The 27,978-nt window shown below is 41.2% G+C and overlaps 1 protein-coding gene across 1 annotated transcript; it reads right to left on the reverse strand.

The window, feature by feature from the left end:
• Positions 1–698: 698 nt before the first annotated feature.
• On the reverse strand, positions 699–27,723 carry LOC308463317 (vomeronasal type-2 receptor 26-like). Its single transcript, XM_080981578.1, has 7 exons — positions 27,582–27,723; positions 26,326–26,617; positions 22,710–23,042; positions 4,931–5,458; positions 4,405–4,632; positions 2,383–2,509; positions 699–1,779 (listed from the first exon to the last, which is right to left on the reverse strand). The coding sequence occupies exons 1-7, from the start codon at positions 27,617–27,619 to the stop codon at positions 878–880; spliced, it is 2,448 nt and encodes an 815-aa protein (XP_080837704.1). The 5' UTR covers positions 27,620–27,723; the 3' UTR covers positions 699–877.
• Between the last annotated feature and the right edge of the window lie 255 nt (positions 27,724–27,978).

Genomic DNA, 27,978 nt, shown 5'->3' on the forward strand with positions numbered 1-27,978 from the left:
TAAAAATACACAGGATCCATGGATTTTAATGGGCTTTGGTGAAGGAAAATTTGTAGTCCTTTGTGCCCACATTGTAATGGAGAAGACACTATATGTATTATCAATCCAAAATGCTTGTTTCTTCACTCCCAAAAAGTAAATAAAGAATGGCATTTCTTAGTGATGTGTCCTTAGTAATTATGGACTGTACATCTTTTAGAATGAGAGGGGTATAAAGAATAATGACAGGTTCATCAATCAAGTTCTGTGTCGGCTGTTTCCTCAAATCGAGTGTATCGTGCATGAAGACAACTTGAGAAACAATCTTGCCAATGACCAGGTCTCCTGGCTGGTAATATTGATGAGGGATCGGGAGGGATCGGGAGGGGCTGATTTCCACTGAATTAGCAAAAATAACTTCAACTGACAATTCAGAATATGAGTGGTTAATGACTTCACTGTGACTGTGGTTTTATTGCATGTAATTGATGTTCGTGAAACCAAGGCTTTATGTCTTTATGTCTTAAGATTTTATAGTTTTATGGAAGGATGCATGGTTGGTTTGAGATGAGAAAGCCTGAGTAACAGAATGCAGGCCTGGCCTCTGACGCTGCCATCAGGATTTGAGATGCCTTTCACTCCTAATTTATTCCCAACATGAATTGAGCATTATGAGGATGAGAAAAACCCTGAATAGATGAATCAGCTTTGGTCCTATTCCAATCTCTCTGGAAAGCGCCAAAATAGAAGTAGGAATGGGGGTATTTGTGGCACATTGACTGAGTCAAGAACCATGCTGACAGGAGTTTCCCTAAGCAAATACACATAGCCAAATTCTCTCGAGATCTCCATCATCAGCATTTGTCTAGATGCACAATGAAGAGATGTCCATACTCTTTCATTTTGCTTTTCTTATGAGCTGCTCCCTGTCGTTCAGCTCAGGCCTCAGCAGAATGATGTAGCATTTCGGAGAAAAGATGCAACCCAGTAATCCAGCACCGGATGATAAGATGGAGAAGATCTCCACAGCCACCATGTATTTCCCTTTAGTGCTTAGGTAAGTTGGGAGAAATGATAACCAAACACTGCAAAATGCCAACATGCTGAAGGTGATGAACTTGGCTTCATTGAAACTATCTGGCAACCTCCTGGCTAGAAAAGCCACAAAGAAGCTGACAAAGGCTAGCCAGCTCATATAGCCCAAGACACAATAAAACATGGTAACTGATCCCTCATTACATTCCAGGATGATTTTCCCTTTCAATGAGTGTGTGTCCCTATCTGGGAATGGAGGGGAAGTGCTTAACCACAGAGCACAAATTCCGGTTTGAATGGAGGTGCAGGAAAGGACAAGAGCATTGGCCGGCCCTTTCCCTACCCATCTTCTCACCCTGGATCCTGGTTCCGTTGCCATGAATGCTAGAACCACAGTGATGGTTTTGGCCAAAATGCTGGAAAGGGCCACCGAGAAAATGATGCCAAAGGCTGCTTGTCGGAGAAGGCAGACCACCTTTCTGGGCTGACCAATGAAGAGCAAGGAGCAGAGGAAGCAGAGAAGGAGGGAGATGAGGAGGACGTAGGTGAGGCTCCGGTTGTTGGCTTTGACTATGGGAGTGTCCTTGTGCTTCACAAAAGTTCCAAGTACTAAAAGAGTGATTAAAGAGAAAGAAATGGCAAAGATAGCTAAAACGAATCCTAAAGTTTCTTTGTAAGAGAGGAAACTTGGAACCCTGGGAATGCACTGAGTTTGGCCCTTGTTTGCATACTTGTCATCAGGACAATTGGCACAAACATCCACATCTGAAAAAGAGAAAAAACAGTTTTAATACTTCAAGATATTGACAAACATCCATCAAATGGAACCTGTTGTAGCAGCCAATGAAAGAGTGTCTTTAAAAAATACTCTTTAAAAACTTCTTGGTGTTTTTAACTTGAGCTGGTGGACTGGAGTGACTGATTGATTCTCTGTACACCAGGAAATTCCTCATTAAATCATGGTTTATGCTTTCTGTTTAAAAAGTAGTTTCCTTAAATGCAATGTGATGAATATTATTATAATTCAGACTGTTTCCATTTAATTTGTTTTGAAGAACCTTGATCTGAATGCACACAAGGTGGTTGCAAACATTCCAGTCTTGGTTCAGGCCTGGTTTAAACAATTCGGGTTTTTTTTGTTAAATAAAATAAACAAAAAGAACTTTCATCTTGCTGAAACTACAGAAGTCCGTATCTTGATAGTTCTAGGAACCAGACCATTTGAAAGTCCCATTAGCCTTAAACACTCAAACAGCCTCTTATTGCCACATTCACTTGCAAACCTTTACATATGTTTTAAACTTCAATGCATACAATCATTACATCCTATGCATATTAAGCTTATATCTTTAACATCATGCTCCCTACCCTTTTTGTCAGAAATCATCCCTTCTGGACATGGAGCACAATCATAGCAGCAGAACTTCTCTCCCTCCTTCTTTTTCCTGCTGTAGCCAGGATAGCAGTTGTCATTGCACACAGAAAGAGGCAGCACCTGCATGAAATAGTAAAAGAGAAATTAACAATAAGAGAGTAAGGCTGGATCTTGACACATCCAAGAAGCATTTCAGTTAAACATGTTGCAAACTTTGTATGAGAAATCGGGTTAGCAAAAATGGAACTCCACAGCGCCATCTGGTGCCACAGTTTTAGAATGCATTAAAAAGCATATAAAGCTCTTTTTGCGCTCTTCAAGGGCAAAATATGAGAGCGCAAAATATGGTCTGAAGCTCAACATCAAAAAAACAAAGATCATGGCCACTGGTCCCATCACCTCCTGGCAAATAGCAGGGGAAGAAATGGAGGCAGTGAGAGATTTTACTTTCTTGGGCTCCATGATGGTGCAGATGGTGACAGCAGTCATGAAATTAAAAGACGCCTGCTCCTTGGGAGAAAAGCAATGGCAAACCTAGACAGCATCTTAAAAAGCAGAGACATCACCTTGCCAACAAAGGTCCGTATAGTTAAAGCTATGGTTTTCCCAGTAGTGATGTATGGAAGTGAGAGCTGGACCATAAAGAAGGCTGATCGCCAAAGAATTGATGCTTTTGAATTATGGTGTTGGAGGAGACTCTCGAGAGTCTCATGGACTGCAAGAAGATCAAACCTATCCATTTTTAAGGAAATCAGCCCTGAGTGCTCACTGGAAAGACAGATCGTGAAGCTGAGGCTCCAATACTTTGGCCACCTCATGAGAAGAGAAGACTCCCTGGAAAAGATCCTGATGTTGGGAAAGATGGAGGGCACAAGGAGAAGGGGACGACAGAGGACGAGATGGTTGGATAGTGTTCTTGAAGTTACCATCATGAGTTTGACCAAACTGTGGGAGGCAGTGGAAGACAGGAGGGCCTGGCATGCTCTGGTCCATGGGGTCACAAAGAGTTGGACACGACTAAACGACTAAACAACAACAACAAAGCTCTTTTTCTTTGCCAATGTAGTCAAGTCCTAAGAGAGGATGTTGAGAATAGCGATGCCAGAAAATTTCTCCCCCACTAAGGCAAGATCTTCCAGTAAGGGCAACGTAGGATGAAGCAGGTCTTGGCCTCAGACGATGCTCAGTCCCCAAACCCTTGGCCAAATATACAAGTAGCATTCTTAGCCAAGGCTCAGAGAACTGAAGCTGACTGAGTCCAAGGAAGTGTTGTCCCCTGAAAGGGCATTCTGGGGGCAATGGGGGGGGGGGTAGGACCAGGCAGGCAGGATTTAGGCTGATTCCTAAGCTCAGTCTCAGAGTAGTGAAACCCTGTCCAAGGGAATGGGAATCCTGCCTAAACAGTACTCCATCTTCCCTTCTTAAAGTTCATTCGTTTGGTCTTCCATGAATAGCACAGAGGACCAAGCCGAGCTCAGGGAACCCCCATAGGATTGCTGCCATGGGGCAAAATAAAACCTCTCCACATTAGAAGTTCTACAATTCAAGGCGTTTGGTGGGGGGCACAAAGCCCAAATGTTTTGGAACCAGGAGATCTCAAAGATGGTCTCATCCCTTAGATACCCAGCTGATCACTGCACTCGGAAGGAGAGGGTCTCCTGCAGATCCCATTTCTGGACAGGTCCATTTCTGTTGGCACCCACCCTTTGGCATCTCTCTTCTCTATTGAAGGCCTTCCTTTCCAGTGGGGATATTCATGTCAGTTTGCATTTCTTGGTACAGAAAGTACTGATCTGATATGTAGAGACATTTCCTATTCTAATTAATTCAAGAGGGTTCTGGAAGCTTCTCTGTGTGAAAGAAAAGGGTGCAAACTGTAAGTTTCTAGCTGACACGTAAGTTTCTATTCTCAAGATAAGTTTTGACTCAAGATACTCCAAATGATGTTACTCTGGAGGCAGATATTCTTATGTTTTGTTTTAAAGAAGAATTAAGGATCTGCAATGATATCTCACCTGATTAAATCTTTGATGCCAGACAATTTGGCCATCATAAATGGTTAACTGTTTGCCTGGAGGAGCCCGTGGTTCCAGTCTTCCAATTTTGACTCTGACCACTGATCCATTAGGGAACATTTTCCAGTTTGTAACATCAAAGCCTGTAACTAATTCTCCATTGTCATTGAAGCACACAGTGTCTCCAACGCTGTTATTGAATATAATACGCCTTAGAAAGTGATGGACCTGGATTCAAAGAGAAGGGAAAAGTAGACATGATAACATCCTTTTTTAAAGCTGTGATTCCACTACATTTGTCTTTGATTCTGATTGTTTCTGATTCTGAATAATTTTTAAAACCCACTATATCATTATGTGGTTATTACTTACCTAAGCAAATTTGAAAAGAACAGCACCACAAAAAGATTTTTTTGGTATGGAATTGATTTATAGAATCTTAGATATCATTTTCACCTCTGCATGGAAACCTGCCATACTTTTAAATGACTGGTTTTTTATATGTATATAAAGAAATTGTAATTACCTGCCATGGCTGCACATTCTGAAATTTCAATCTCCTGCCTTCTGCCATTTTTCTATGCTTGGAACGGGATTCATATATGGCATGCAAAGCATGGGCCACAGCATGGACCGCATTGTAAACACTGTAGCTGTGGCCTGTCATTTCCATTTCAAATAAGATTCCAGGAATGTTCTCCAGCTTCTCCTCCCCAGTGCAGGTTTTCTCCTCCTTTTTTTCTACCTCCTTAGACATTTTTAATGAACAGCTGTATGCCTGTTCCCAGAAGTCCTGAATAAAACCATCCCTTTTGTTCCAGGAAGGTCTGATCTTTTGAATGAACTCTTGGAATCCTAATGGCTGATTTGAGTGAACTGTGAAGGATATGGAACCATGGAAAGTCTGCATTTCCCAAATCTTCTGAACAGACAGTGATTCAAAATCCCAGTGGGATGTAACAACCCACACTTTCCCCAGAGGAGGCAGTGCCATAAAGGGTGCTAGAAAGAGTAATACTCTCAATACTTGAAAGGATGGAGGCTCTCCATATACAAATAACACGTTGGCATTTCTCTGGATGATAGTTATGTAGGTTTCCCAGTGTTGTACAAGCAAACGTATCAGCTCATCCACATAATTCCATTTTGGTATTCTTATGGTGAAGGCATAACAGATGCCATTTTCATCAAGCATTGGCACCATGGTCTGCAAAAACTGGTCCCCTTTGTCATTATCCACAGCAAAGAGCCCAACCCATGTCCATTTGAAATGCTGAAATAACTGCACAGCTCCCATGTATTGTTTGGCTTCATTTGGGACCATATGGTACAAAAAAGGCAAATGTGTTCTATCATCACGTGATGGTAAAAATGACCCATAAGTGAGCTGAAATGAAAATAATTTTGCTGATTAAGATACTTTATTTTGGAATTACAGAATTGCAATGGGCTCAGCCACTCATGTAACCCAACACTGTGTTTGATGCTAGAAATTCACAATTTCCCAACCCACCATTAAGCCTGCATTTATCCAATTTGCATATCAACGTAGCAGGAGTAACTTGGTCAAAAGCACTTCTAAAATCAAGAAGTTATGCCGAAAGTGTGAAAAATTTATACAGTGGTACCTCGGGTTACAGATGCTTCAGGTTACAGACTCTGCTAACCCAGAAATAATACCTCGGGTTAAGTACTTTGCTTCAGGATGAGAACAGAAATTGCGCGGCGGCAGCACCATTAGCTAAAGTGGTGCTTCAGGTTAAGAACAGTTTCAGGTTAAGAACAGACCTCCAGAATGAATTCAGTTCTTAACCCAAGGTGCCACTGTACATCATGCACACAGCTTACCTGTGGAGTTTTCTTGCTTGCTGAAACGATGGCCACATTGGCAGAGATCTCAGAAATGCATCCTCCAATGAGAGTTATCAAGATGTTCTGGTTGTGACATCTGTAGTTGGGGACAAACATCTGTTGTGTGGAAAGCAGACTGAGTGTGGCCTTATAAGTCGTTCGTGCAGTATAGTAGCTGTCCAGGATGCGGAAACCCAGAGAGATATTTGACAAGATTGCAGGATTCTCATTGATCTCTTTGACAGCAAATGTTAAGGCCAGGATGTGCTGGTAGTTCTTAGGCACTGAACTAGGAAAGGATTACAACTACTTAATAAAAAAGCAATATTTGTACAAACAACAACAACAAAATGCTTTGTACTCATTGTCACTGTTCAGCTGAGTGTTTTCAAGACTGAGGTTTACCTTAAACCCTAAAAGTTAATGACATAAATAAAAATTGACAATTGAAATAGACATTCTTCCCATTAAGAACGAAATGGTCTAAATAAATTGGGATCATTCTCATGCTCAAAGATTCCTCCCTGAAATTGTTTTTGTCATTCTCTTACATCCAACACCAATGATCAGTCCATGGTGTACGTGAAAATGTGTGTTAGGGTTATATCAAACCTTAACATACTCAGATTAAATGCTTTCAGAACAATAGCCATGATTAATTAGGTTTATTAATTTCAACAAGTCTAACAATGGATACAGCTTGGGGTGGGTGGGTGTGCATTGGATTAGGATGACTCCTGTATCCCAGGCCATATCGTGCTGATGGACAAAGCCAGGCTGCTTGCCACTTCCGTGTCCATCCTGAGGTGTAGCAGCATGGAATCCTGCAATGTATTGCTGTATATAAGTTTCCTGATATATCTCTGTAATAAAGCACTAGAACTGATCGCTCTGGAATTTTTTGCATTTTTCTTTGCAATCCCTGCAAGTAGCTCCTTCAGAGCATCAGTCAATGTTTCTCCCTGGTCTGTGTTTGGACCTGCGGGATAGAACAGACCCCTTCAGTCAAACCAGGTGTCCCCCATCCTATATTTGTGTTGCTGTTTATTCCTGCCTAAGTGTAGAACCTTACATTTGTTCTTACTGAAATTCATTTTGTTAGTTTTGGTACAGTTCTGCAATTTGTTAATGTAACCTTGAGTAGCAATTCTTTCTGCTGACATATTAGCTACCCTCCTAGTTTGGTGTCATCTGCAAATTTGATTAGCAACCCCCTCTATTCCTTCATCCAAGTCATTCATAAAGATGTTAAGCAACACTGGGCCAGGGACCTCATCCTGCAACATCACTCTTGTCACTTTTTTCCAGAAGGATGAGGAACCATCAGTGAGCACTCTTTGGGAATGGTAAGCAAGCAGGCATGAACCAGCCTTATTGAAATCAAAATATGCTACATCCACAGCATTCCTGCTGGTCCACCAAGCTTGTAATGTTAATTTAAAAAGTAAATAAGATTCACCTGGAAGGTCTTAGTTTTGAGAAACCCATGCTGGCTGTTAATAATCACAGCATCCTTTTCTAAGTGCTCAGAACAGACAATAAATAAATTCTTACTGAAGCACAGTGTTGCTTTATAATTTGTGCTCAATTTCTATGGCCTGAACATTTTATAGGAGGAGAATAAAATAAATGAAATAATGCCTTACATGGGTTCATCAATCATTATCTGTGTAGGCTGTTCTGTGAAAGTGAGGTTATTGTAGAGGAAAAAGACCTGAGAAACAATTCCCCCTATGACCAGGTCGCCCGGCTGGTAAAAATTATGAGGAATAGGAAGAGGATCATCAAAGATGCTGCAGTTAATAGAATGTGTCTTGCACACAGTATGACAAAGCAGTAACAGCAGAAACACCATAACCAACACAATCCTATGGAAAAAACTTTGCCTCCCAACATAGACTGCCATGTTTCACCTCAACCTTCTTATCTGTTTTGCTACAAACTCTATTGAATGATGGCAAATGGTGGTGCTACACTGATTTACACCAGAGCTTGGCATTTTAGGAACTGCATGAACTATAGCCTAGTCTTTGTATTTAGTAATGGCTCTGTGATCATCAGTGTTCCTGAAGAGGGTGTTCTATTTCTCCCTTCACTCCCCCTCCCACCAAAAAAACCTGCTGAGTGCCAGTTATGTAAAAAATGATGAAGAACAGTGTATATTTTGGGGGTTAAAATCACGGCAGAATCATCTGGTGGGAAGCAGACCCTAACCTGCACAGGGAAAATGATGATGCAGGTGAATGACAGAACCCTACCTGTGCCCAGATCCACTGGTCAACAACACAAGGGTTTTATATCTTTCTTTCTTGTTCTGATTCTGACTGATGGTCTTGCCAATGACATACATTGTGTAAGAGGATGGAAACCAGTAATTTTGACAATGAGAGGTGTGACGATAATTTCCCCTGAGTGTTGATGTTCCTTGAAATTGCATCATGAGCAATTGAAGAAGTAGGGTTTTTTCTATCTGAACTCTACAACTATTTTTTTCTTCCTTGAATGAAATGCAGTTGGTAGCACTTAGCTAGGAAGGCTTCTTTGTCCCTGACGAGAGATAAATTATCACACATGGCTCACACACATTTGGCATACACCACCACCATCATCATCTTTACCCAGCCTTCTCCATAAAGTTCCCAGGTGAGTTGTACACACACACACACACACACACACACACACACACAGTCAAAAGTCTGGGCTTAAAGCAATGGGGACCCAGGTGGTGGCTGAAGACACCCATGGTGTCATCAGTGCCTCCCATGGAGCCCAAAATTTTTCCAATTCTGATGGTTTATGACATTTGTTTGCATAATGCACAAGAATATCTAAACTAGCAATTTTGGCATAGATAGGTGTTATTATAATTTCCCTTGTGTGCTGATGACATTTGAAGTTGCATAATGAATGGCAAAAGTTTTCCTTCCTTTTCTGTTTTGAACTCTACAACAATTATTTTCTTCTTTGAGATATATGTAGTCAGTAGCACTTGATGAGGAAGTTGAAGGCCGCTTTTGTCCTAGAGAGAGGTTGTTGTTATTACTAAATTTGTTGCCTGCATCACACCCTAAATTCCAGGGGTGCCAACTTGAATAAAATAGGGGGGGCAGGTAAGCCCCACCCCACACAATTGGGCACAAGAAGTGGCACACTCACAGCATTTGAATGGCAGTGCCCATCGTCCTGAGGGGGCCTGGACCCCACAAATATTTTTTGCTCAATCTAAGTTCTTGGCAGAGCTATGCACAGTTTCTGGTCCTGATTTATAAATCTGGATCAGACTCTATAGGGTCCAAACTAACCCAAACCTGATTTGCCCTGCCCTGCATCCACACCTAGATCATGATCATGATCCAGAAAATAGAGTTCCCCAGTCTGGAGCTGGTCAAGAATAAGAAACCAACACAGAGGAAACTCATGAGACACAAATTTATTCAAAGATCAAGATCAGAGGTCAGAGTGAATGATGTCCCAGGACTACTCAAGCTCTAAGATATGGACATACACACACTATTTTCTTCCCCTTATTAGGCTTTCCTTGTTGTTCAGGTCAGACCTCAGCACAATGATGTAGCATTTAGGGAAAAAGATGCAACCCAGTAAGCCAGCACTGGAGGACAAGATGGAGAAGACCTCCACGGCTACCATGTATTTCCCTTTGGTGCTCAGGTAGGTTGGAACAAAGGTCAGCCAAACACTGCAGAAAACCAACATGCTAAACGTGATGAATTTGGCCTCGTTGAAACTGTCCGGTAACTTTCTGGCCAGGAAAGCCACAAGGAAACTCACAACGGCCAGAAAACCCATATAGCCCAAAGCACAATAAAACATGGCAGCTGAACCCTCATTGCACTCAAGGATGATCTCACTCTTCAGTGACTGCATGTCTGTATCTGGGAATGGAGGGGAAGCACTTAGCCAAAGGGTGCAAATGCCAGCTTGAAGGAAAGAGCAGGAAAAGACCACGCAATTGGCCAGCCCCTTCCCCACCCATCTCCTCATTCTGGATCCTGGCTTGGTTGCCATGAATGCTAGAACCACGGTGATGGTTTTGGCCAGAATACTGGAAAGGGCCACCGAGAAGACGATGCTGAAAGTCATTTGTCGGAAGAGGCAGGTCCCTTTTCCAGGCTGACCAATGAAGAGCAAGGAGCAGAGGAAGCAGAGAAGGAGGGAGATGAGGAGGAGGTAGGTGAGGCTGCGGTTGTTGGCTTTGACGATGGGAGTGTCCTTGTGCTTCACAAAAGTCGCCAACACGAAGGTGGTGATCAGGGAGAAAGCCAGAGCGGAGACAGCTAAGCTGAGCCCTAACTTTTCTTGGTAGGAGAGGTAGCTTAGCCCCCTTGGAATACACCCTGTTTGGTCCTGGTTTGGGTAGTTTTCTTCTGCGCACTTGACACAGGCATCCATATCTGGAGGGTGGAGGGGGAGAAGAAGGAACAATTAAAAATGTCAAGATAATGACCTACATCTACCTGAAAGAATCGGTTATGGCAGGCAGTGAAAGTGGTCTGGTTTGCCAGAGCTTGAATCTGGATTCTAAATAACCTTTATTATATGTAAATTTACATATAACTTAGACAATACATACAATACACACCACAACATAGACACACCATAGACACTAACTTCTGATTGCTCTCATTGTGCTATTTTACATTTTGTTTGTCTATATACATTTCATTGTTATTGTTTTACTTTCCCATTTATTATCAAGAAAAATTTACTATGTACTTTCTCTATAATTCAAGATTCATTCTAAGTCTGTCAGGAGATTAACATCATCACAGTAGTTTTTAAGATATTCTTTAAATATTATACAATCTTTATTAACTTTCTCTACTGAGTTTCCTCTTATTCTCCCTGTCATTTGGGCAAGTTGTAAATATTCTATCATTTTCTCTTGCCAATCCGTTTTTGTGGGGATGTTATCACCTTTCCAGTTCCTTGTTATCCAATTTCCAGCTACTGTGGTTGCATACATAAAAAGAGGTCTAAGATTTTTCTTAATCTCCATGGACATGATACCTAACCGGAAGGCTTCAGGTTTTTTTGAAATTGAGAATTTGAAAATCTTTTTGAGTTCATTATATATAACATCCCAAAATTCTCTTATCCTATTACACTCCTACCACATGTGCATAAAGGTACCTACCCCATTTTTACACCTCCAACAAGCATTCGAACTATTTTTATACATCTTGGCCAATTGGGCTGGGGTTAGGTACCATCTGTATAACATCTCCATCACATTTTCTCTAAGACTGTAACATGCATTGAACCTGATGTCCTCCTTCCACAGCCTTTCCCATTCGTTCGTATATATATTGTGTCCAATATCTTGGGCCCACCATACCATAACCAATTTCTCCTCCTCCTCCAAGTCTGGACTAAGGCTTCTGAGCCCCTGTGTTCTGATTCAATACATGATATCCAATCACAGAACATTTCAGGATTTGAGCTACTGCCATTGGCCCTTAAACTCTAAGTTATGATGCGTAGCTTGGGAGTTTAGACAGCCAATCACATTGAGAGTGGGAGTGGCCTAGCCCTTCAGAAATGTATAAAAGCAGTTGCTATGCCCCTGTTGGCCAGTTCTGTTAGTTCAATAAAGTTTCTTGCTGTTACCATTGTGTCTCGCTTCGTGGGAACCCAGCTACACTTCAAGGGCCTCCTAGCCACCTGAATCTATTTGTGACCTGAGGTCTCTGAATACAGAGACTGACAAAGTTTCAGTAAATAGCTTTTCTTTAGGTATGGAACTACCTGAGAATGAATCCCACTTTCACATTTTTAAAATATTCATCTCATTGATCACATTGCTGATGTGTGTGATTTAATGGCCCCTTAATAGTCTGTGTTTTAATGGAAAATATATTGTTATTTAATCCTATCTTTCTTCCAATTATCTCAATGCAGCATATATCACTCCCCTCATTAGATCTTCGCAATATAAAGGTCTGGTGACTTCTGGTTCAGTGTATCTGAAGAAGTTTGCATGCACACAAAAGCTCATATCAAGAACAAACTTAGTTGGTCTCAGAGGTGCTACTGGACATTTCCCGCCCCTCCTGTTTGGTAAGATAGTGACTGGCATAAGGTCAAAATGTCCTTGTTTGTTTGAAACATAATTTTAAGAATAAAGTTGCTTGTTTAGTTTTCTTTAACATATGTATTGCATAATGCATTCAAGGGGACATACATTTTCCAAAGAAAGGAGGAGCGAGCATATTATGCTAAGTGAGTGTCTCGATATCTCTGTCCATGTTGCCTCTTACCCTTCTGATTAGAGATCGTCCCTTCTGGACATGGAGCACAATCATAGCAGCAGAATTTCTCTCCCTCCTTCTTTTTCCTGCTGGAGCCAGGATAGCAGTTGTCATTGCACACAGAAACTGGCAGCCCCTGCACAGAAACACGCACAGGAGATTAGTAGGAATATATGAACCCTCATGATGAGGAGCGTGTGCATGGGTGTCAGATCTGTGGACATTTGTTAGACCCTAAATCAGCGTTTCTCAACCAGGGGCCATATAGCCCCCTGGAGGCCCCCAGGATATTCCAAAGGGGCCACAGGTGAAAACCACATAAATAGGGGTCCCTGACAAGAGACTAGGGGGCCAGGTTTCAGTCGTGTGAATTATTTACTCTGCCTAACGTGGAGTGGATTACTGTCATCATGCCCAGAATATGGCAATATCAAGCAGAGATAAAGTAATTAAACAAAAAAAGAGATAATGCGGGATTTGACCAAAACAAATCCTGGAAAAAGGAAGAAACTTTCAAAAGTGTTGAAACTTGTTTGCCTCTCTGTCATTCAATCTCCATTCTCCAGATGTTGGCAGATTATACTACACCTCCCATCATCCTTGATCATTGGCTATCCTGCCTGATGATGATGGGAGTCGTAGTCCAACAACATTAGGGGACCCAACGTTGATTATTATTTTTTTAACAATATCTGGGATGGATCTACACTCATGGTTTATAACATTAAGAAAGGGTTAAGGAAAGATTTTCAAAATGTAAGAGCCACATTACGTTTAGCTTAGAACGTTGATAATGCATTATTAAAATGGGACACCAGAGGTTGCTGCAGAGCAACCAGGAACCAGGCAGTGAGGGGAACTGCTGTTTTGGAAGTAATGAACTTTTTTTTAAAAGCAATTATGTTTTAGAACGATATAGTTAAAATCATTCTAATGACATAAAAAAGGTCAGTGTACATCCAGCTCTGGTCTCACACTGCTACATCTCACCTGATTAAAGCTTTTATGCCACTCAATCTGATCATCATGAATGGTTAACTCCTTGCCTAAAGGAGACTGAGGGTTCAGTTTTCCAACTTTGGCTCTAATCACTGAACCATTGGGGTAAATCCTCCAGTTTGTAACATCGAAACCTACAACTAATTCTGCATTTTCATTAAAGTATACAGTATCTCCAGCACTGTTGTTGAATATGATGCTCCGTAGAAATTGATGGACCTGTATTGAAGAAAGAACAGTCTATGGTAGGAAATCTTAAATTAACTGATATTTGGAGATTTAAACACCCATTGGATAGAGAATTTACTTTTTTGTCAGAGCCAAATTGATCCGCAGGAAGAATCAACTCGGTATGGATATCTAATCAGTATGGATATCTAATAAGCTAACATTAAGAACTAAAACCCCTTCATGGATCACTGCCTTGCCGTGGTGAAGGCGCTTGAATAACTCAGAGAAGCTATGAGCTATGCCGTGCAGGGCCACCCAAGATGGACAGGTCATAGTGGAGAGTTTTGACCAAACGTGATCCACCTGGAGCAGGAACCGGCAAGCCACTCCAGTATCCCTGCCAAGAAAACTCCATGGACAAAGACAACAGGCATATGAAAGTTATGACGCTGGAAGATGAGCCCCTCAGGTCGGAATGCGTCCAACATGCTACTGAGGAAGAGCGGATGACAAGTACAAGTAGATTCAGAGCTGATGAAGCGGCTGGGCCAAAGCCGAAAGGACGCTCAGTTGCGGATATGCCTGGAAGCGAAAGGAAAGTCCAATGCTGTAAAGAAAAATATTGCATAGGAACCTGGAATGTAAGAACCATGAACCTGGGTAAGTTGGATGTGGTCAAAAATGAGATGGCAAGAATAAATATTGACATCCTGGGCATCAGTGAACTAAAATGGACGGGAATGGGCAAATTCAGTTCGGATGACCATCATATCTACTACTGTGGGCAAGAATCCCGTAAAAGAAATGGAGTGGCCCTCATAGTCAACAAAAGAGTGGCGAAAGCTGTACTGGGATGCAATCTCAAAAATGATAGAATGATCTCAATACGAATCCAAGGCAGACTTTTTAACATCACAGTAATCCAAGTTTATGCACCAACCACTGGTGCTGAAGAAACTGAAATTGAGCAATTCTATGAAGACTTACAACACCTTATAGGAATGACACCAAAAAAGGATGTTCTTCTCATTATAGGGGATTGGAATGCTAAAGTAGGGAGTCAAGAGATAAAAGGAACAACTGGCAAGTTTGGCCTTGGAGTTCAAAACGAAGCAGGGCAAAGGCTAATAGAGTTCTGTCAAGAGAACAAGCTGGTCATCACAAACACTCTTTTCCAACAACACAAGAGACGACTCTACACATGGACATCACCAGATGGGCAGCATCAAAATCAGATTGATTATATTCTCTGCAGCCAAAGATGGAGAAGCTCTATACAGTCAGCAAAAACAAGACCTGGAGCTGACTGTGGCTCAGATCATCAGCTTCTTATAGCAAAATTCAAGCTTAAACTGAAGAAAGTAGGAAAAACCACTGGGCCGGTAAGATACAATCTAAGTCAAATCCCTTATGAATACACAGTGGAAGTGAGGAACAGGTTTAAGGATTTAGATTTGGTGGACAGAGTGCCTGAAGAACTATGGATGGAGGCTCGTAACATTATACAGGAGGCAGCAACTAAAACCATCCCAACGAAAAGGAAATGCAAGAAAGCAAAGTGGCTGTCCAATGAGGCCTTACAAATAGCGGAGGAGAGAAGGCAAGCAAAATGCGAGGGAGATAGTGAAAGATACAGGAAATTGAATGCAGATTTCCAAAAAATAACAAGGAGAGACAAGAAGGCCTTCTTAAACAAGCAATGCAAAGAAATAGAGGAAAACAATAGAATGGGAAAAACCAGAGTTCTGTTCAAGAAAATTGGAGATATGAAAGGAACATTTCGTACAAAGATTACCGTAATAAAAGACAAAAGTGGAAAGGACCTAACAGAAGCAGAAGACATCAAGAAGAGGTGGCAAGAATACACAGAGGAATTATACCAGAAAGATATGGATGTCTCGTATACCCCAGGTAGTGTGGTTGCTGACCTTGAGCCAGACATCCTGGAGAGTGAAGTCAAATGGGCCTTAGAAAGCACTGCAAATAACAAGGCCAGTGGAAGTGATGATATTCCAGCTGAACTATTTAAAATTTTAAAAGATGATGCTCTTAAGGTGCTACACTCAATATGCCAGCAAATTTGGAAAACTCAGCAGTGGCCAGAGGATTGGAGAGGATCAGTCTACATCCCAATCCCCAAGAAGGGCAGAGTCAAAGAATGCTCTAACTACCGCACAATTGCACTCATTTCACACGCTAGCAAGGTTATGCTTAAAATTCTACAAGGTAGGCTCAAGCAGTATGTGGACCGAGAACTCCCAGAAGTGCAAGCTGGATTTCGAAGAGGCAGAGGAACCAGAGACCAAATTGCAAACATGCACTGGATTATGGAGAAAGCTAGAGAGTTCCAGAAAGACATCTGCTTCTGCTTCATTGACTATGCAAAAGCCTTTGACTGTGTCGACCACAGCAAACTATGGCAAGTTCTTAAAGACATGGGAGTGCCTGATCACCTCATCTGTCTCCTGAGAAATCTCTATGTGGGACAAGAAGCTACAGTTAGAACTGGATATGGAACAACTGATTGGTTCAAAATTGGGAAAGGAGTACGGCAAGGCTGTATATTGTCTCCCTGCTTATTTAACTTATATGCAGAATTCATCATGCGAAAGGCTGGGCTGGATGAATCCCTAGCCGGAATTAAGATTGCCGGAAGAAATACCAACAACCTCAGATATGCAGATGATACAACCTTGATGGCAGAAAGTGAAGAGGAATTAAAGAACCTTTTACTGAGGGTGAAAGAGGAGAGCGCAAAATATGGTCTGAAGTTCAACATCAAAAAAACAAAGATCGTGGCCACTGGTCCCATCACCTCCTGGCAAATAGAAGGGGAAGAAATGGAGGCAGTGAGAGATTTTACTTTCTTGGGCTCCATGATCACTGCAGATGGTGACAGCAGTCACGAAATTAAAAGATGCCTGCTCCTTGGGAGAAAAGCAATGACAAACCTAGACAGCATCTTAAAAAGCAGAGACATCACCTTACTGACAAAGGTCTGTAGAGTTAAAGTTATGGTTTTCCCAGTAGTGATGTATGGAAGTGAGAGCTGGACCATAAAGAAGGCTGATCGCCGAAGAATTGATGCTTTTGAATTATGGTGCTGGAGGAGACTCTTGAGAGTCCCATGGACTGCAAGAAGATCAAACACATCCATTCTGAAGGAAATCAGCCCTGAGTGGTCACTGGAAGGACAGATCATGAAGCTGAGGCTCCAATACTTTGGCCACCTCATGAGAAGAGAAGACTCCCTGGAAAAGACCCTGATGTTGGGAAAGATGGAGGGCACAAGGAGAAGGGGACGACAGAGGATGAGATGGTTGGACAGTGTTATCGAAGCCACATTCATGAGTCTGACCAAACTGTGGGAGGCAGTGGAAGACAGGAGTGCCTGGCGTGCTCTGGTCCAGGGGGTCACAAAGAGGCGGACACGACTAAACGACTAAACAACAACAAAGAACTAAAAAAGTGGAAACACAACCTAGGACACTCTTGGAGCATAATTCATTACTGTTGGAATTAAGAAGAGTAGAAAACTCACCTTTCAGATGGAGACTAAATGAAGGCTTATTAGACAATAAAAATTACCTTGCAGAAAGCAGGGGAAAACCCTGAGAGATTATTTTGAACTAAACTTGAAGCAATGTATGGATATAAATGTGGTTTGGGGCACAATTAAAGCAGTAATGAGAGGTTTTTTTATACAACAAAATACTCTGCAAAAAGAGAGAGAGAGAAGAGAGAAGAAAAAGAAAGAGTTACTAGATGAACTGATTAAACACGAAAAACAAATAATTAAAAAACCAGGAAATGAATCAACAAAACAGAATATAAAGATGTTACAAACCTAATTTTCAATGTTGGTAAATCAAGAAATTGAATGGAAAATAAAATTGATAAAACAGACAAATTTTCAGTTTGCAAACAAACCAGGAAAATTGCTAGTGTCAGAGCTGGCTCCAGGTCCCAGCTCACAGAGGACCAACGCTAGCCGGCAGTAATGTACAAAAGTCTTTATTGAAGTACAGTTTCCATTTTCAAGCCGCAGCGCCCCAGCTCTACGTCTAGGGGTTAGATCGGCGAAGCTCCATCTGAGTCTCCGCCCCCTGTACACCAGTTTAAGATTCTAGCCTTACTCCACCTCTTCCGTCTCTCCTTTCTCCTCTGGGTCCTGCTACCCCCCGGGGTCCCTTCCTTCCTGGATTCTTCTGACGCTGACGTTGACCCCCCTGACTCCTCCCCCTCTTTTCGGCGGGCTTTGGGACCTGGCTCCCTATCCGGGCTGCCAACTGCGCCGCCCTCCTGTACATTTGAACTTGGCGCGCGCGCCCAGCCTTCAACCTTCCTCTCGACCGTTTCCTCGCTCCCCGATGGAGGCGTGGCCAATCCTGACTCATGTCCTCCCACTGGCAGTGCGCCGCCTGATCCCGATGCCTGGGACTCCTCCCCCCTACTGCACTCTGGTGTGGACGCTGGTCCTGATTTCCAACTGCTGCTCTCTGAGTCCCCTCTGGCCCCTTCTTCCTGGGGTGTCCCCCTAGGCACCCCCCTTGCTCTGACCATGGGAGCCCCTTTCTGTGAATCTTCCGATTCGCTGGAAAGACTCAGAGACCTCGGACCGCTGTCATCGCTAACATTTCCTTCGGACTCCTCCCCCTCGCTCTCTATTTCCTCCCTTTCCTGTGCCTCTGCTCCTGAACCCCTGACAGCTAGCATGGTAGTTTTTTTTTTTTTTAAAAAGCAAGGAAGTTGGATGGGAAAAAGAAGATAAAATTGATCCATATTTAAAGCAGAATGACCTACAAAAGATTCCAAAAGAAAAGATAAATCTTTTAAATGCACCAGTAATGATGATGGAACTGCAACAAGCAAGAGGACAAGCTAAATTAGAGAAATTGCCATGACCAGATGGACTTTCAGCTAAATATTTCAAAAAATCTGCAAGATCAGTTGGCACAACCATTGAAAGATGTAATGAATAGGATAATGAATTCGAGTCAATTGCCAGATTCTTGCTTATATTACATTATTTCCGAAACAGGATTCAGATTTACTTTTAGTTAAAAATTACAGGCCGATCTCACTATTGAATAATGACTACAAATTATTTGCCGATATTTTGGCAAACCGTTTGAAAACAGTGTTAAAAGAAACAATCCACCAAGATCAAGCTGGCTTTTTACCTGGCCGCTAGATGAAAGATAATATAAGGAATGTAAGATACATAAAAGAGTATCTGGAGGCCAGGAATGAAAAGCAAGCGGATTTGATGTTTACTGATGCAGAGAAGGCCTTTGATAATGTTTCTTGGACTTTTATGAAACAAGACAATAGAAATGATGGAATTTGGAGAGCCATTCCTTAGAGGAATTGACGCTATATATTCTGAGCAGAAAGCCATGCTGATTGTTAATAATGTAGTAACTGAAAAATGTGGAATTACAAAGGGAACAAGACAGATTTGTCCCATGTCACCATTACTGCTTATACTAGGCTAAGAGATCCTGGCGAGAAATATAAGAGCAGATGAAGGAATAAAAGAAATTACGGTGGGGAGTAAAGCATATAAACTGAAAGCTTTTACAGACAACCTTGTGATAACAGTTGAAGAACCCCTGGTCAACATACCAAGGCTGTTAGATAAGAATCAGGAATTTGGGCAAGTAGCCGGTATTAAGCTAAATAAAACAAAACTAAAATGTTGGTGAAAAATATGACAGAACAATCTAAAGAATCTTTACAACAGATCACAGAATGATTTATAGAAAAGAAGGTTAAATATTTAGGGGTATGGTTAAGAGCAAAAAACTTAAACATATTCAAAGATAATTATGAATTCAATTTGTCTGTTTGTCTGTCTGTCTTTCCTCTATCAATGTATCTATATCTCTATCATATCTATATCTATCTATCATCTATCTATCTATCATCTATCTATCATCTATCTATCTATCTATCTAGCTATCTAGCTATCTATCATCTATCTATCTATCATCTATCTATATCTATCATCTATCTATCTATCTATCTATCTATCTATCTATCTATATCTATCTATCTATCTATCTATCTATATCTATCATCTATCTATCTGTCTATATCTATCTATCTATCTATCTATCTATCTATCTATCTATCTATCATCTATCTATCTGTCTATCTATCATCTATCTATCTATATCTATCTATCTATCATCTATCATCTATCTATCATCATCTATCATCTATCATCTATCATCTATCATCTATCATCTATCATCTATCTATCATCTATCTATCTACCATCTATCTATCTATTGTCTATCTAGTACAAAAAAGGCAAAGGAAATAGAAAAACTGGGACTTCCGGGACAGCGCCATCGGCAATGGCAGAGTTCCTCTGACCGAGAGGAACCCGCTCCGTGAAAATCGGGTCTTGCCGCCGCGGCGAAGGCGGAGACCCTTTAAAAATCCAAGGCGGAGGAAGCCTGGGAACGTGGGATTCGGCTGACACCAGGAGCGCCTCCCCTACTCGCAGGGAAACCCTTTTTCGGGGGTCCGAAGCGACGTGGGGTGAGTGGCGCGGTGTTTTGAATCAACCGCTACTTTTACAGAGTGAAAAAGTTTTTTGATTTAGATGCATTGTGTGTTTTGTTATTTTTTTTTCTTGACTTTGGTTTTTATTGATCTGTATTGTTTAACTGTCATGTTTATCTACTTTTTTCTCTCTTTTTCTCCTTCTCTTGTCTTTTCTTTCTTTTTTCTTTGTAACTTTAAAATTCTCAATAAACATCATTTTTTTTTTAAAAAAAAGGAAATAGAAAAACTGCAACAGTTGGTAATGATAAGCAGCCTAGCTGACCCCAAAGCCCACATCATTATTCCTTAAAATCTTATTCCCTTTGTTTCTGTTTTGTTCTCTAGATAGATAACAAGAGAGTTCCCTCTGCAATGCAAGAATCTCAGCTAAAGCATCCATGACAGCTCTTCATGTCGGAAAGTTCTTCCTGACAAGTATAATACAGTGATTAAGGATAAGAATAAAAACAACAACATGGGAGGGTTGGGAAGTAAATATGTATATATATAAGAGTATGCGAAGTAAATTAATTTAACGTACTTGAAAAACCTAATAAATACTACTACTACTACTACTACTACTACTACTAATGAAAGTTCTTCCTGATGTTCATTCAGAATCTCCTTTCTTGTAACTTGAATTCCTTGCTTTGGGTCCTACCCTCTAAAGCAGGGGAAAGCAAGGTTGTGTCAGGAGTCCCAGTTTCCGACTTGATAACACAGCAAGCGTGGTTAATTAAAAGGTAAGATTTATTGCAAAAACAGAGTTCTCCAGACGTCTCTAACATGCCGCCAGCCTCATCAATCATGATGACCCTTCTAACTGCTTCCTGCAAGACCAGAAGCAGCTGAACTTTCGCTTATGACATCTTGTTTCGGTTCCTGTCTTGTAGCCCTCCCATTTGCCAAGACTGTGGAGAGAGAGGGTCAGCTCCTGCCTCTTCCCCTCTCTCTGAGAGGCTGTCTCTTAATTCTTTACCACTTGCTAAACTGCTTCCTTCTCTGTTCGCGGCATTTTGTACTTCCCAAGAGCGTTGGCAGGGTTCCGGCTGCAACCCTCTCTGTTCCTGGCTGTTTCCTTTAGCTGGTTGCAAACTTTCCCTGGGGGCTGGCTCATTCATAATATCTTGCTCCATCTTCCATGGGACAGCCTATGGATACTTGAAGATAGTTATCTCATTCCCTCTCAGTCTCTCCCATCTCTGCCAAGTGTTCCTCATATGGCTTGGTATCCCTCCTCTGCACGCATTGCACCATCTGCTGGCAGGAATTTCAAAAAGCCAAATGTGTAGCTCAGCTCTCTTCCCTCCATTCCTCCTCTCCACCACTGCACCTCTCTCCTCTCCTCCTTTTTTTTACAAAGATATGCTTTCTTGTAACTTGACCCCTTTGGTTTGGATCCTACCCTCCAGGTAGGAGAACACAAGCTTGCTCCATCTTCCAGTGTGGAGCCAGTGTGGTGTAGTGGGAGCCAGTGTGGTGTAGTGGGAGCCAGTGTGGTGTAGTGGTTAAGAGTGGTAGATTTGTAATCTGGGGAACTGGGTTTGCATCTCCGCTCCCCCACATGCAGCTGCTGGGTGACCTTGGGCTAGTCACACTTCTCTGACGTCTCTCAACCCCGCTCACCTCACAGAGTGTTTGTTGTGGGGGAGGAAGGGAAAGGAGAATGTTAGCCGCTTTGAGACTCCTTCGGGTAGTGATAAAGCGGGATATCAAATCCAAACTCCTCCTCCTCCTCCTCCTCCTCCTTTTCTTCTTCTTCTTCTTCTTCTTCTTCTTCTTCTTCTTCTTCTTCTTCCATTAGACAGCCTTTAAGATACATGAAAATGGCTATCACATCTCCTCTCAGTCTTCTCTTATCCTGACTGTAGGGAGGCAGCCATGGGGTGGGAACATGGTTACCTAAGAAAAATTATCTGGTTTAATTACCTGCCATGGTTCCACATTCTGAAATGCCGTTTTTCGTCTGACTTCCAGTCTTCTATGCATGGATTTGAACTGGAATATAGCATTCAGAGCATGTGCCACAGCATAGATAGCGTTGTAGACATTGTAGCTGTGGCCAGTCATTTTCATTTCAAACAAACTTCCAGGCAGACTCTCCAGATTCTCTTCCCCAGTGCAGGTTTTATTCTCCTCTCCTTCCCACTCCTTGGACGTTGTTAGCAAACAGTCAAAAGCCTGTTCCCAGAAGTCTTGAATAAAGCCATCTCTTTTGAACCACGAAGGTCTTACCATCTGAAGGAACTTCTGGAAACCCTCAGGCTGATTTGAGTGAACTGTGAAAGATATGGAACCATGGAAGGTTTGTAAATCCCAATTCTTTTGAATAGAGTGTGATGCAAAATCCCAGTGAGATGTAACAATCCAGACTTTTCCAAGAGGTGGCAATTCTATGAATGGTGCTACAAAGAACAACATTCTCAAAACCTGAAAGGATGGAGGTTCTCCATATACAAAAAACACATTGGCTTTCTCCTTGAAGACAGTTACATAGTGTTCTATGCGTTGTGAAACATATTCTATAATCTCATCCACATAATTCCATTTTGGTATTCTTATGATGAAGGCATAACAGATGCCATTTTCATCAAGCATTGGGGCCATTGTCAGCAAAAACCGGTCCCCTTTGTCATCATCCACAGCCAATAGTCCAATCCATGTCCATCCAAAATGTCTGAGTAACTGCACAACCCCGATGTGCTGTTGGGCTTCATTTGGGACCATCTGGTACAAAAAGGGGTATAAAGTGTTGGCATGTTGTATTGGCAAAAATGATCCATAAGTGAGCTGAAATAAAATGCACAAGTATTCTTCACGTGGTCTTCTCTGTTTTACCACCAAACCATTTAGCCACTGCCATGTCACCCCCAGAAGTTTATATACAATAGAACAAATGTTCCAGAGCATGACCAGACCCGTCTCTGGCAGTCAGAGCAGAAACAGGGAATTGGTGAGCTGAGCAAGTGGGTTGGAAAGGAAAGATCTCAGTACAGAGCTGTTAACTTAGGTAGTGTCCAGATCAGACAGAGAAGATTACATCTACAATAAGAGCAAAGTCCCCATCCACCATCTCCTGAAACACTTTTTTTGTATCTGGATTTTTGTAATGCTATTGGGTAGACACTTCCCTGCCTTCCTCGCTTGATACTGCCTTCTGGTAGCAAGGAGATTCAGTTTCCCACAGATTTGGCTACAGTAGGAATAGGGCTCCCTGCTATGCCTCTGCTCATTTAGTGCTCATGGTTTTCATTATGCTGGTTTGCTTCATGTAGATACTTCAGCTTGGCTCTTAGTGGGTATGATGGACATGGATGTTGTTGAGCTATATGTCACCTATCATAGCTGCAAGGGTGGTATGCGCTTTAAAATGAAAAGTTACTTTTCTCATTTCCTGGAAAGAATGGTTTGATGAAGTTTTGGGATTTGATAAGAATGGCCCCAAAAAATACATTTTATTTAATCTCAAAAGTGGCAATTAATATAGAAATAGATGCTGGGAAAACTGGAGTTCCTTTATACAATATTGCCATGGAAAGAATTATCTCGTGCAAAAACAACTTCAAGTACATTTTAAATTTTTCTCTGAATAAATATTATACAGTACTTACATTTACTTATGTAACATTGTGATACCAAGTTATTTTGGGGTTAGTTTTGTTGATTACTGACAATAATTCTTAAATAAATAAGATTTATTTTTTTAAAAAAAAAAGTTTTAAAAGTTATTCTCTAACTTTGTTTTTTAATGCCAGTGCAGGGAACAGAATAATAATAAAAAACCCATCACTTAAATATGCTAGAAAGGGCACAGATAGTTCCAATATGCAACAATCATCTTGGATAGGATGGGAACTGCAAACACGGAGAGAGTGAGCTGAGCAGAGCTATGAGGTTCACGTCAAAGACTGAAAAACCTGAAGAGAACTCTGGAGTGAGAAGTTTATTGAAAGATCAGTATTGAAGACTGTTCACAAGCTCTTGCCTGTGAGGCATGAGATCGGCTTCTGCAAAAAAGTTTGAAACTTCCTCAAACTTCCCTCTTCTGGTTGATTTTAAGAATTTTTCCATCTCTACCTGCCACTATCCAACTTTAGGTCCATGAGACAAAGGGGGAAACTGGGGAATAAGACAAGGCTTTAATATTGGGAAGGAGGCAATTAGTGGGTCAAGTGAGTCATTGATGTGAAGAGGGACTTGAGGTGGCCTTAGGACCATTGCTGATTCCTCCAGATATTTGGTTGTCCTGGGTTTCTCTACAGAGCCCCACATCTTTCCCTCAGAAGACTTCTCCCCAGCCTCTGTGTCCCACAGCATCCTGAGAGTTCCCAGCTCTGGAGTAAATCATGGATAAAAATGGATAAAAATGTATGGTATGACAAGGTTAATTATGGTATGACAAGGTTAAAGCACATAAGGCCTTTAAGAACCATATTGTCAGGAAAGCATTGTTTAATGTCTGGGTAAGATACAAGGATTTGTTGGAAAGTAAAACACCAAGGTGGCTGTCACCAATGGAGGCTAAGGCTCTGAAAAAAACTAATATGGAGACAAATTGGCCAAAATATTGTGAAATTATAGAACAAGATGGAGATAAACTAAAGCTGCAGAGTTTTGATAAATTAAAAACTAAAGTCCGAGACTGGCTTCATTATTATCAAATAAGGGAGGCTTATAATTTAGATAGAAAGATTGGTTTCCAGGAGGAAAAATCAAAATTGGAAACAGAATTGTTAGACCCTAAAACCAAGAATTTATCAAGAATGTATAACTTGCTGTTGAAATGGAATACACAGGATGAAACGGTTAAATCTGTTATGATTAAATGGGCACAAGATTTTGGACATAATATTATGTTTGCTGACTGGGAACAGTTATGGACCACAGGTATGAAATTTACGGCTTGTAATGCCTTAAGAGAAAACATAATGAAAATGATTTACAGGTGGTACTTAACCCCAGTCAAGCTAGCAAAAATCTATCATTTGCCAGATAGTAAATGTTGGAAATGTAAAGAGACGGAGGGTACATTTTTTCACCTTTGGTGGACATGCCCAAGGATTAAGGCTTTCTGGGAAATGATATATAATGAACTGAAAAAGGTATTTAAGTATACCTTTCTGAAGAAACCAGAGGCCTTTCTTCTGGGCATGGTCGGCCAATTGGTGCGAAGGGAGGATAGAACTTTCTTTATGTATGCTACAACAGCAGCAAGAATACTCATCGGGAAGTACTGGAAGACACAAGAACTGCCCACCCGAGAAGAATGGCAGATGAAAGTGATGGACTATATGGAACTGGCTGAGATGACCGGCAGAATTCGAGACCAGGGAGAAGGGTCGATGGAAGAAGATTGGAAAAAAATTTAAAATATATCTTCAAAAGTATTGCAATATAAAAGAATGTTAGAAGGAGGTTGGAAAAAGAAATATTAGGGCGTTTTGGTAGATATGATATAATGGTCTAAGCAAAAATGAGTTGATGAATTTGATGAAATAGAGGAGGTTTAATTATATCATTTCAATTTTAAAATACGTAAATGAAAATAAGATTAGAGGGATTTGCTGGAAATACGATCTGAACAAGAATACAAAATTGGGAGGTGAGAGGAGGTCATTGGAAATAAGTAAAGGGAAAAGGATATGTAAAGGTTTAATCTGTTTTTGTTCTATTATTAACTTAATACATTTTTATATTTTTTGTTAAGTTTTCTTTTTTATTCTATCTCATTGTTCTTTTTACTTGTTTATTTTTTGCTCTGTTACTCTGTATGGTTTTTCTTTGTTTCTGTGATTTTAAATTTGGAATAAATATTATTTTTTTAAAAAATAAAATGTTGAACCGTATCTGGGGAGTGACAAAGCCCTGAGTCACTTCACTGCAAATTGATCTCAAGTCTGATTCATCTCCAGGATCAGCACCGTTTCCAATGAGCTGTGAATAAACCTGGTAGTATTATCACTTGGACTGCATTTAACCAGTTGGCTATCCAAAATATCACAGGCCATGTTTTTGAAATCATGATATTGTGCCACAACTCTGAACTATCTGTACTTGCATGCACGCAGCTTACCTGTGGAGTCTTGTAGATGGCTGAAATGACGGCCACGTTGGCAGAGATTTCAGAGATGCATCCTCCAATGAGAGCTATCAGGTTGTTGTGGCTGTGACACTTGAAGTTGGGGACAAAGCGACGCTGTGCAGAAAAGAGGCTGAGGGTGGCCTTGTAGGTCGTCTTTGCAGTGTAGTAGCTATTGAGGGTGTGAAATCCCAGAGAGAGATTCAATAAAATGTTGGGATTTTCATTGATCTCTTTGACAGCAAATGCTGAGGCCAGGATGTGCTGGTAGTTCTTTGGCACTGAACTGTAATAAAAGTAGTAGATGACACAAATACTGAGAGAAGCAAGAAAAAAATGTGTGTCCTCTTCATCTCTCAGCTTATCTTTCAGTTGTTACAATCAAACAATAAATAAGATGAAATTGCGTCAAATAAGTAAGAAGGGATTATTTATTATCTGGAAATAGCAAGGTAACTGAAGAGCGTCTCCCACTTAGTGCTGAAATCAGAGAAGACAGCAAGTGAGAGGTACAACTGGAAGCCTCTTCTTAGTCTATATATTTGCAAACAGTGTAATACAATATGTCTTATGACCAATTTAAAAATTACACGCACCCCCCCCAATATATTACCTCTACCTATTTAAATGCACCAGAAGAGGCATCCAGAGAATATTTCCAAATTATCCTCTCATACACATACTCTCATCAGATTTGATTGTGGGTCCAATGTATTTACAGTTGCAGCAACTGAGTGGAATTGGTCATATGTAATCTGGAGTAGACTGAAGGAAGGGCAGGATGAAATCAAGAGGAAGGATGGATTATGGTGGTATGCCTGGACCAAAATAATATGAAATGAAAGTTTAAAAGACCAGATGACTGAAAGACAATGGGATGGGATACAGATGAAGGCCAAGGATGGTAGGGAACAAAGAGTAAGAAGAAGCAGTGTGGAGAAAAACAAATACATGCAAATTCCTCCACCTAGAATCTGCAAAAGCCCAATGGAAGTACTGAAGATCCTTACACTTCAATGACACTTGTGTGAGAAAACTCACTAATGCTTTCCACAGTTTAATGTGGAAGGCTAAATAGATACGACACTTTTCTCACTCCAAAAATGAACCGTTTTCCTTAAAGACATATTCCCAGTAATTATATTCTGAACATACGTTGCAACAAGTGTGTGTGTGTGTGTGTGTGTGTTTATGAGAGAGAGAGAGAGAGAGAGAGAGAGAGAGAGAGAGAGAGAGAGAGAGAGACTTACATGGGCTCATCAATCACAATCTGTGTCGGCTGTTCCATGAAAGAGAGGAGATTGTAGAGCAAGAAGACCTGAGAAACAATTTCACTGATGACCAGGTCTCCTGGCAGGTAAAACTCATGAGGAATAGGGAGGGGATCGTCACGTATGCTGCAATTCATGGAATATGCCTGGCAAACACTATGACACAGCAGCACAAGCAGTAACATCACAACCAGCAGGATTCTTCTGTGAAAAGGATCTTCCCACGAAAAGCAGCTTCCCATGTTTCCCTCTGCAGAATTGCATGTGGTTATGATCAGGATTGATTTCAGCAGGAGCTAGCTTTCATGAAAATAATCTGGATCAAATCATTTTTCTGTTGACTTTATTCTTTAGGGATGAGTGGTAATTACTTAAA

The sequence above is a fragment of the Podarcis pityusensis genome, assembly GCF_964106645.2.
Source record: "Podarcis pityusensis genome assembly, chromosome: 14".
Lineage (NCBI taxonomy): Eukaryota > Metazoa > Chordata > Lepidosauria > Squamata > Lacertidae > Podarcis > Podarcis pityusensis.